The sequence below is a fragment of the Haliotis cracherodii genome, unplaced genomic scaffold (assembly GCF_022045235.1).
Source record: "Haliotis cracherodii isolate W230 unplaced genomic scaffold, xgHalCrac1.p SCAF_10, whole genome shotgun sequence".
Classification (NCBI taxonomy): domain Eukaryota; kingdom Metazoa; phylum Mollusca; class Gastropoda; order Lepetellida; family Haliotidae; genus Haliotis; species Haliotis cracherodii.
The window spans coordinates 13,674,416-13,686,144 of record NW_027266265.1 but is presented as its reverse complement, the minus strand read 5'-3'; the positions used below and the strand labels follow the sequence as shown (position 1 = coordinate 13,686,144).

At 44.9% G+C, this 11,729-nt stretch overlaps 1 protein-coding gene across 3 annotated transcripts; it reads right to left on the bottom strand.

Moving 5' to 3' along the window:
• Window positions 1–125: 125 nt before the first annotated feature.
• On the bottom strand, window positions 126–9,588 carry LOC139446764 (BTB/POZ domain-containing protein 6-like). Of its 3 annotated transcripts, none has more exons than XM_071228089.1 (3): window positions 9,434–9,588; window positions 5,271–5,545; window positions 126–1,850 (listed from the first exon to the last, which is right to left on the bottom strand). In XM_071228089.1, exons 2-3 carry the CDS (start codon window positions 5,522–5,524, stop codon window positions 725–727), a joined length of 1,380 nt encoding a protein of 459 aa, XP_071084190.1. In that variant the 5' UTR covers window positions 5,525–5,545; window positions 9,434–9,588; the 3' UTR covers window positions 126–724. The 3 variants fall into 3 exon arrangements, with proteins under 3 accessions (XP_071084190.1, XP_071084196.1, XP_071084203.1); XM_071228095.1 differs by lacking the exon at window positions 9,434–9,588 and adding an exon at window positions 7,220–7,230; XM_071228102.1 differs by lacking the exon at window positions 5,271–5,545.
• Between the last annotated feature and the right edge of the window lie 2,141 nt (window positions 9,589–11,729).

The window sequence follows — 11,729 nt, the reverse complement described above, 5'->3', positions numbered from 1 at the left end:
ACAGACTGTACCAATGAGTATCCCGGAACATGACATGTAGCAGTGTCTTTAAGTAGGTCTCCGAAACAGGGCCCCGTTCCTCAAAGCTAAAGTAGCATAACTCCAATACTTTAACAGAGTGAGTGAGTCAGTGAGTGAGTGAGAGCGTATGGGTGGTTGGGTGGATGAGTGAGTGAGTGAGTGAGTTGTTTTTACGTAGCTGTAAGTAATTTTCAAGTCATATTGCGCCGGGGACATCATAAATGGGCTTCACACATTGTACCCATGTGGGGAATCGAACCCGGGCCTGCGTTAATGGATGAGTTCGCCTTTTCATGAATGACTGAATCAGTGTTAATGAATGAATGAGGGAGTGAGAGTGAGTGTGTCAATCACTGACGAGTGAGTGAGCGAGTGAGTGGTTTTTACGTAGCTGTAAGTAATTTTCAAGTAATATTGCGCCGGGAACACCAGAAATAGTCTTCACACATTGTACCCATGTGGGGAATCGAACCCGGGCCTTCGGTGTGACCAGGGAACGCTTTAACCACTCGACTATCCCACCGCCCCACTTTAACATAGACTTATGACAATCGTAGCGCTACGATGGCTTTGAGGAACGGAGCCCTGCTCCAACTCTACGGTGTGACTTTCGTTGTGCAGTTAAATTCCTTGACGTGGTCTACAGATTGAGCGACATGAATACCACTGGAAGCACTCGTAAAATGAACGGGCTGTCTCGTGACTACTTTCCCTTCAGGCGCACGTTCCGTGTTAGTTTTAATCCTCCGTCTTTTGGACTACCGTCACTGAAAATTATACCTGAGATGAGTCTCGCGGGGGAGGTTCGCTTTCCGAAATAAAACTTGACCTGTCCGACCTCGACACTCAGTCGCTGACCTTCACCTGTGTGGAGTGGAAGGTCGCCTGATTTCAAGGTCACCAGAATGTGATATGTTTCTCCACCATCGAGGAACACGGGTCTTCCTAAATTTGCGCTTGCTATACCGTTTGCGTCGGAAAGCGAACTGGCCAATATGTCAGTTTCTAAAGTGAGTCTTCTATAGTTTCCATGACAACTGACATTCTTGTATACTTTTATGTGATAGTTATGACAAAAAATGTGTTGTCGACCAGACCCGAATATGTTAAATCCATGAAACATCACTTTCTGACTGCACCGCACAAACAAATCATCGGTTATCTCCCCTTTCGGTGATTCCCCGAACTTCTTCTGGTCACAACATACGGGCACCACAAATGTCTCGAAGTATGTCACGCGTTCCAACAGTGCACGGTCTTCCCTGGTGTATCGGGAACCAAAAGGGGACACATCTTCGACGGGGCAAAGGAAATAACTGAGGATTTTCACATGCTCTTCGTTCGTCAGCAATTTGCTTGGTACAACAGTCTTGACAAAGAACAAGGGATCCATATCAGGAAAAAGAATGTGGAAAAAACCTGAGCCGATGACCTTTCTCTGGTTTTGGGGGGTCACGTCAAGTCCTTGACGGACACACTCAGCCCCAGACCAACGGACAGCTGCGTTGAACATGGACTCCGGCTTGACCAGCCGACAGAGGGCGCTGACCACACTATGGAAGCAGCATTGGCAGAGGTCGTCAAGTCCCGGAGACTCGAGGACTTCCTCTCCATTCTCCGCCATCATCACCAACGTCGTCGCGGTGAGGTCCGTCTCGTCAAATCCGTGTGCTTGTTCCAGGACGTCACAGGCGCTGTCCGGAGTCAGGGAACTCTCCAGGAAGTCCAGGGATAAACGCTCCAGACCGCCCACAGCGTATTTCTTGGCCAGGTACAACATTGTTGTCGCGTTGTCAGGTGTGAGGTCGGGGATATCCGTGTACAGGTATCTGTAATATAAGGAAGGACACGGTGATGTTATTACTGCTGCGTCTTCTTCTACTACCACTACTACTACTACCGCTGCTGCAGCTACTACTACTACTTCTGCAACTGCTGCTACTATAATTGCTACTACCACTATATCGCCGCGAATAGCTGCAAAATTGCTGATGCGGCGTTAAGCAATATTCACTCACTCACTACCACTATGATTAGCAATTGCTACTACCACCATAACTACATATTACTACTACTACTACTACCGCTGCTACTTCTACTGCTGATGCAGCTACTACTCCTACTACCACTGCTACTGCTGCTGCTGCTACAATTGCTTCTACAACCACAACTACTACTACTACTACTACAACTACTACTACTACTGCTACTACTACCACTGCTACTTCTACTGCTGCTGCTACTATAACTGCTACTACCACAACTACTACTACTACCACTGCTACTACTACTGCTGCTACTACAACCACAACTACTACTTTTAGTACTACTACTACTACCGCTGGTACTTCTACTGTTATTGCTGGGGCGGTCGGGTAGCCTAGTGGTTAAAGCGTTCGCTCGTCACGCCGAAGACCCGGGTTCGATTCCCGACACGGGTAAAATGTGTGAAGCCCATTTCTGGTGTCTCCCGCCGTGATATTGCTGGAATATTGCTAAAAGCGGAGTAAAACCATACTCACTCACTCACTCTACTGTTATTGCTACTACTACTGTTACAACCTTAACAGCTGCCTCCGAATCCACTACTACTACCACTACTACTACTACTACTACTACTACTACTATCACTACTACTGTTACTACCACTATTGACACCACTGCAACTACTACTGCTGCTGCTACTACTACTACTACTACTACAACTACTACTACCACTTTTTCTGTTAGTCTGTCCTTGTTATGACAAGTTACAGGTGGTTCACTTTCCAAAGAAGTATTACGAATATCCGACCAAATATGAAATTAATATTATGTCCACAACTGAATAAACATCTGGCAAGCTATATCTTAGCAGTACATCATTGCGAGAACAATAACATATATGTACATCACGTCCATTGTAATGCAAATGTAACCATGGGCCGATGGCCAACACAGAAATAAACCGAATTGACAAATACTACTGCCACTTATAATAGGTATTATTTAGATGAAGGTTGTGTTTATCATAGGCTATATTATTGTGAGTGAATGAGTTTGGTTCAACGCCGTTTTGAACAGTATTTCAATTACATCAGTGCTCGGGTACTCCCCTAACAGAAAACATTATCTTGGAGAAAGACGTCTATGTTTCTCGTAAGAGGCGACTAACGGGATCGGGTGGTCAGGCTCGCCGACTTGGTTAATGCAAGTCATCGCATCCCAATTGCGTGGATCGATGCTCATGATATCAATCACTGGATTGTCTGGTCCAGACTTGATAATTTACAGACCGCTGTCATATAGCTGGAATATTGCTTAATGTGGCGTTAAACAACAAACAAACAAACAATTTCAGTTGCTGTGGTCTTATTGTTGAAAGCGACATAAAATCCCCCAGTCACCCTAACACAGCGCACTCACTCAACAAAGACCTTTTATCTGCCTATATACATGGTAAGAGAGAGTGAGTGAGTATGGTTTTACGCCGATTTTAGCAATATTCCAGCAATATCACGGCGGGGGACACCGGAAATGGGCTTCACACATTGTACCCATGTCGGGAATCGAATCCGGGTCGTCGGCGTGACGAGCGAATGCTTTAATCACTCGGCTACCCGACCGCCCATACATGGTAAGAGAAGATATGAATACACCATAAAACTTACTGGATCCAGTCCAGGACTAATGGTGGCACAAGAACTAATGGTGGCACTAGGACTAATGGTGGCACCAGGACTAATGGTGGCACCAGGACTAATGGTGGCACAAGGACTAATGGTGGCGCCAGGACTAATGGTGGCACCAGGACTAATGGTGGCACCAGGACTAATGGTGGCACAAGGACTAATGGTGGCACAAGGACTAATGGTGGCACCAGGACTAATGGTGGCACAAGGACTAATGGTGGCACCAGGACTAATGGTGGCGCCAGGACTAATGGTGGCACAAGGACTAATGGTGGCACAAGGACTAATGGTGGCACAAGGACTAATGGTGGCACCAGGACTAATGGTGGCACCAGGACTAATGGTGGCGCCAGGACTAATGGTGGCAACAGGGCAATTTCCTCAACGAAAACGAGTACGGGAACTAACAGAAGGACTAGTTCCACAGCTCGACCATTTCTAATTGTAATCACGTTGTAGTTATTGTCATGTCATGTTAGTGTAATGACGACCTCTAGCTTTGTGTATATCATCAGTTTAGTTTTGACGAACAAAGTGGGTTTCGTTGACCCGAAGCTAACAGTACTACCGTTGTCCCCGTGTAGTCGGCCATTAACTGATGGCCTCGTATAATCACTGCTTATCGAGTCAGCCCTGTATAGCTGCTCCGCCTGAACACTTCCGATTGGTTGGTTGGTTTGTTGTTTTAAGCCGCACTCAGCAATATTCCAGCTAACTGTCGGCGGTCTGTCAATAATCGAGTCTGGACCAGACAATCCAGTAATTAACATCATGAGCATCGATCCACGCAATTGGGGTCGATGACATGCATCAACCAAGTCAGCGAGCCTGACAACCCGATCCCGTTAGTCGCCTTTTACGACAAGCAAAGTCGCCTTTCACGGCAAGCACGGGTTGCTGAAGACCTATTCTACCCAGGATCTTCACGAGTCTGAACACCTCCGACCCTGTATGTTATAAACTGGAACGTTAAAGAGGGTTATTGTTCGGACTTCAGATCGTTACTGAAATGTAATTTCACGAGACTGACCTACATGTTTACTGTTCGTAGTTCAACTCGTCCACTGCGGACAAAGATGCGATTGTGGATGACGCGTTTTGAGCCCTTGTTGATGAATATTTTGACGGGCAAAAGAAAGTAAACACCTGAGTGAGTGCTTAATGTTTTACGCCGCTTTTAGCAATATTCCAGCAATATCACGGCGGGGGACACCAGGAATGGGCTTCACACATTGTACCCATGTCGGGAATCGAACCCAGGTCTCCGGTGTGACGAGCGAACGCTTTAACCACTAGGCTACCCGACCGCACTTGATAATTGGATTCGACAAAAAGAAACGTTGTCAATAATTAGTTGTCTGAATACAGTCGCAGACAAAAATGCAAACTCCTGATAAAAACCCCCAAAAAACTACGATATCCGTATTAAATACATCACCGTCGAAATTCATGTTCCATCACAAACATGGGCGTGTACTTGTGTTTTTTTAAATAATTATTTTGAATTTGTTGGGTAGCTTAGACATTTGGTAATCGTGTTGGTGTCCTGTAAAAATGAATAACTTTGATTTGTTTTACCTCAAGAAGGCCTCAAAATCTTCAATGCCTACGTCGGGAATACTAATGTCGTCTTTCTCCGCTAGGGGGCCACAAAACATGGCGTTGAAGACGCAGCTCCTGCTGATGAGCACGTAGCGATGAGCTGTCACAACCTTTTCCTCCTTGCCCACCCGGAACACGACGTCACAACTTTCTGCAGACGTCAACATGTGCATGTTGCATTGAGCGAGGGTGTTGCACGTTTTCCATTTGCTCAAGTAACCGGAAGCCATGATATCATTTGCACGTGGCTTCTGAAAAACACATATACTTTAAATTAACCAATTAGGTGAGGTGAGGTGAGGTGAGGTGAGGTGAGGTGAGGTAAGGTGAGGTGAGGTGATATGGCGTTTAACGTCGCGTCCAAGATTATTGCACTTACATAGCGACGTGCATGTACGTGTGTGTGTTTGTGTGGCTGCTTGTACTAGTCCGGACTGATGCCGATTTATAGTGCTAGCTCACTGAGATACCATGCCGCAGTTTAACATGAATACCCCACTCAGACACATTATACTAACTCCGAGCCTTGTTTTAGCCCCATAATGCCGAGCGCCAGACTGGGTAACAACAAGTACCATCTTTTAACGTCTTTTGGTATGACGCGGCCGGGGATCGAACCTCGGACCTTCCGCTCTCCTGGCGGGCGCTCTACCACAAGACCACGGAGGCGGCGTTGAGGTGAGGTGAGGTGGGGTTAGGTGAGGTGAAGTGAAATGGCGTTTAACGTCGCGTCCAAGATTATTGCACTTATAATGTATGTGTGTGACTGCTTGTACTAGTCCGGACTGATGCCGATTTATAGTGCTAGCACACTGAGATACCATGCCGCAGTTTAACATGTATACCCCACTCAGACACAGAATACTGAATCCGAGCCGACCAGTCCTTGTTTTAGCCCCTTAATACCAAGCGCCAGACAGGATAACAACAAGTACCATCTTCTAACGTCTTTTGGTATGACGCGGCCGGGGATCGAACCCGGACCTTCCGCTCTACCACTAGACCACGGAGGCGGTTACTCAACCAATTAGGGGCAGTGTGGTAGCCTTGTGGTTAAAGCGATCGCTAGTCACGCATGGACCGGGTTCCAATCCCCCTATTGGTGTACTGTGTTTGTCCTATTTTTGGTGGACCGCTCCATGATGTCGCCGGAATATGGTCAAAAGCTATGGACGACCATACCCACGCACCCAGTCTGCTCCCGTTACGAGTACTACGGGATTCTGGGTACCGTTATATAACAGTAAAAGTGAGTGAGTATGGCTTTACGCCGCGTTTAGCAATATGCCAGCAATATCACAGAACACCAGAAATGGGCTTCACGAATTGTACGGTTGCGGGGAATTGAACCCGCGTCTTTGGCGTGACGAGCGAACGCTTTAATCACTAGACTACCCGACCGCCCCCACATTCCAGCTATATGACGGAGGTCTGCAAATAATCGAGTCTGGATCAGACAATCCAGTGATTGACATCATGAGCATCGATCCACACAATTGGGATACGATGACATTCATCAACCAAGTCAGCGAGCCTGATCACCCGATCCCGTTAGTCACCTCTTCCGACAAGCATGGTCGCCTTTTACGACAAAAACATGGGTTGCTGAAGACGTGGATCTCCACGTGGTAATACTCGACTACGTGTCATCGTGCTCCGACGACATGGAACATTCTCCTTGACACCAACCATTGGTCTACTTGGCCAAGATTATGTACAGACGGCCATCATAGTAAAATTGGTAGTTCGCTGATAATATTCTTTATCCGAATGAGTACTGATTGACCTGACCCGTGAAGATCCGGTAAGCATAGGTCTACAGCAACCCATGCTTGCCGTAAAAGGCGAATATGGCGTTAAACAAACACAAAACAAACAAACAAACACAAAACAAACAAACAAACAAACACACCGATTCAACCTACCTGGCTACACGTTGTGTTTGTTTATACACCTACGAAGCCGTGGGTCTCAAATACATACACGTATTGTTTTCCCTACCGGGTTAATCAACAAAGCTTTGCCGACAGAGCAACATCAGTATCGTACGGTATACCTACCCCTTGAAGACACACACCCGTCGGGTCACTACAGAGGTATGAGGAAAACACAACGCGTAAACAGTTCATATATATTGTACATGGAGAAAATGGACGTTTATTTAAGGCGAGTAGCAATATGCTATTTTTAGAACTATTCACCTGGAGCTGTACTGTTTGCGAGACACAGTGACTTGGCTATTTATAGGATCATAACAGTCATGTTTTCATGGTTCAAGTTACATCGCCGCAGAAGACGACTACAGAACTACAATATATATTTATTATCATATAATAACGTTTGCTATCAGGATACTTATTTATTTATTTATTTTAACTTTTTTTGTGTTTCGATACTGTAAAATTGAGAAGTATTTACGTTTCTTTAGCTGTCACGACGTAAATAATATTAATTATTGTAACTTCAAACTCCGCTGGTCTTACTACACGTGTAAGGCAACCAGGAGGAGATAATCGATTGACAAGGTTATAAAGATGACGTTAGAGGGTCATTAGTGTGTACCGATCGTGACTGCGTGTTGCGTCATCAGATCAAAAATAAACCCCTCAAAGACGAAATGTCACCAGCTTAAGTCATTGTGCAAGATATAACTCTTCACTCATTTTCATCGCTGACAAGACGTGCATGGATAGAAAGTATAATATATGGCCACGTATTAGATATTAAATAATGATAAAAATATATCATACTATATGCACGATAAGGGTCCCGTGTTCTGTTGAGAGTTAACGCCTACGCCCATTTAAGGTGTAAATTGTTATTCGCTCTAAAACAAATGCATTACTAATTGAATATTAATTAAAACTAATTAAACGAATAAACTATATAAAAAACACCTGTAATGCCATGTTCTGTTGTCTATATTCTAATGTCTTTTGTGTAAAATGAGAAGTGTAGTGGAGTGAATGAACATTGTAAACAATAGTCCAGTTATATTACAGCCTTATATAAATTATCGAGTATGGACCAAACGAACCAATGACTGAAAGCATGAGTAATGAGGCGAGGTGAGGTGAGGTGAAACGGGGATTAAAACTCGCGTTTAAGATTACTGTACGTAAATAGTGACGCCCATGCACGCGTGCGCTCGTGTGTGTGTGTGTGACTGGTCAGGTGAGGACCCCTATACAAGTATTCACAGGGAAGTGTGTGTGTGTGTGTGTGTGTGTGTGTGTGTGTGTGTGTGTGCGCGCGCGCGCGTGCGTTCGTGTGTTTGGACTAACGCCAGCTTTGTATTGCTAGCTAGCCGAGATACCATGCTACGCCATGCCGCAGTTTTAACATGGAAACCCCACAGTATACTGACCGAAATATCCACCCAAAAATGTTCGTAACTTCATTTTCGCATTTGTCTCTACCTAAAACCCTGTGGTTCATCCTCGAGTATCCAGGGTATTATATCTCCATACCCATAATAACTACCCCGGACGCACCAACGCCTAACCTATTATAACTACTTGCAGAATTGCTCTCACTTGTGAGTATGATTTGATTTGATTGATTGTTTGTTTGTTTGTTTGTTTAATGCCACACTCAGCAATATTTCAGCTATATGACGGCGGTCTGTAAATAATCGAGTATGGATCAGACAATCCAGCAATTGGGATACGATGACATTCATCAACCATGTCAGCGAGCCTGACCACCCACCCGGTTAGACGCATCTTACAAGCACAGTCGCCTTTTACGGCAGGCATGGGTTGCCGAAGACCTATTCTACCCCGCATCTTCACGGGTCGATTTGATTTGACTGTTTTTTTAAATAGCAGATTTGATTCGACTGCTATTGTATAATATTATTCTTAATTGGGCTAAACAGGACGTTAAGATGGCGAATGGGACCACAGCATTTATCATAACAGCTTTGCGATATAATTGCCTGGATAATTGATGACTCCAGTCATTCGACTCAAACCGCTTCTCAGGATTTGACAAGTACAAAGAAACCTCGTTACTCGGACCTCGTTAAACCAGAAACCCCGCATTCCGGACAGCAACTATTCTTAACGCCAATACATGTATATAATTAATGACTCGTATATCCGGACATTGATTTCACAACGAAAGGCTCACTGTACCTGTCACTGAATATGAACTGTGGTACGCACATTGGGATGCGTTGGGGAAGCCCCGCCAGTCTCCACTTGAAGGTGTTGCTCAACCCGTTCAACGTTAGCCGACCCCATTGCATGGTGACCGTCGACAGGCAGGTGCGGTAGGTTGCCCCCTAGCGTTCCCGGTTAACATGATGAGCCATTGCTGTCCTTGTTGAAGGCAGATATGAGCATATCTATTGTCACGTGTGGTGACGTGTTTCTTTATTCACTTGGGTGCAGCGTCACTGCAATCTAGTTTCCTTGTACAGGCGAGGAGGTTATCGACTCACGTGGAAAAAAATATCAGGGAACGACTGTAATCCAGCCGAGTTGGGACGACAGGTTACGTATGAAGTAGATAAGATACCGGGAGATTGTTTGAAATAATAATAATAATAATAATAATAATAATAATAATAATAATAATAATAATAATAATAATGCATATAGTAGTAGTAGTAGTTGTTGTTAGGAGCGTGTACACACACAGAGACAAACTTATATATATAACGTTATATATAAGGAGCGTTATATATATATATATATATATATATATATATATATATATATATATATATCGTTATATATAACGCTCCTAACAACAACAACTACTACTACTACTACTACTACTACTACTACTACTACTATACTACTACTACTGCTACTACTACTACTACTACTAGGGACGATGGGGTAGCCTAGTGGTTGCAATGTTAGGTGGTTCGATTCCGCACATGGGTACAATGTGTGGAGCCTATTTCTGGTGATATTGCTGGAATATTGCTAAAAGCAAACCAATACTCACTCACTCATAACTACTACAGAGCGCTTATAACGCTGCCTAATCGTATCCTAAAATATGCCCAGAGCGCTAAACGTACATCATGTAGGCTCCGTTTACACTCGAAGACAACCGGGGATAACCCCCATGAGAACAAACAACTGCAATATATATAACTTAATGTCACGTACTGATATTCATTCATACAGGCCCATACTTACATTGTTAAAGCACATTCTCCAAACTTAATGAGGCGGAATTAATTTCCGGCACATTTAAGGGACTAAAATAAAAGTTCGTTATATCGGTCATTTCGCTATAAGCGTGTTCGTTATAAACGTTAGTGTTACAAGACTCAGAGATCAACAGACAATGGAGTGTGCACTAATGTTATTGTCAACTCGAAATAGAATTGAACTTTGAATGCTTACATCCGCTGAACAATCAGAATATTGTCTTCCACACGCTGGGTGGGAACTATGGCCCTGGACAGTTCATTCGTGACCAACTCGTGTTATTCCAGGACGAGACCGCCCCCGTGGTCTAATGGAAGAGTGTCCGCCCGGAGCCGCGTCATACGAAAAGACGTTAAAAGATGGTACTTGTTGTTACCCTGTCTGGCGCTCGGCATTAAGGGGCTAAAACAAGGACTGGTCGGCTCGGAGTCAGTATACCAAAGGAAGATAAAAGATGGTATTTGTACTTATTTTTACCCCGCCTGGTGCTCGGCATTGAGGGGATAGAGCAAGGGGTCGGATGGAGTTGTGTATCCATGTTACAACTGCAGCAGGGTTTAAGTATGAAACCACTAGTCCGGACTAGTAAGAGCAGGCAAGCAGTCACTCGCACGCACGCAACGGACTAGTAAAAGTAGACGAGCAGTCACACACACGCGACCCGTGAAGATCCCGGGTAGAACAGGAACCTGTTCCACAAAGCGATCTTAGTGCTAAGTTGGTCGTAACTCCCATACTTCATCATAGGCCTACGATCAACGTAGCACTAAGATCGCTTTGAGGAACAGGGCCAAGGTCTTCAGCAACCCATACTTGCCGTAAAAGGCGACTATGCTTGTCGTAAGAGGCGACTAACGGGATCGGTCGGTGAGGCTCGCTGATTTGGTTGATGCGTGTCATCGATCCCCATTGCGTGGATCGATGCGAATGATGTCAATCACGGGATGGTCTGTTCCATACTCGATTATTTACAGACCGCCGTCATATAGCTGGCATATTGTTGAGTGCGGCGTTAAACAGCAAACACGCACGCACGCACGCACGCACGCACGCACACACGCATTTGTTTATGAATCAGTAAGATAGTGATGACACCAGGTGTTCGCGAGGCGTGCGTATCTTGCCTCACCGGTGTCATCCGTTGCAAACACATGCAACGGCAAGTCAATTGTTCGCCTGAAAAAACACCTGAACATGTGGTACGAATTGAAATAAGGAAATGTCATCATGTTTGTCACTGATTTGGAAATGTCCTCCATAT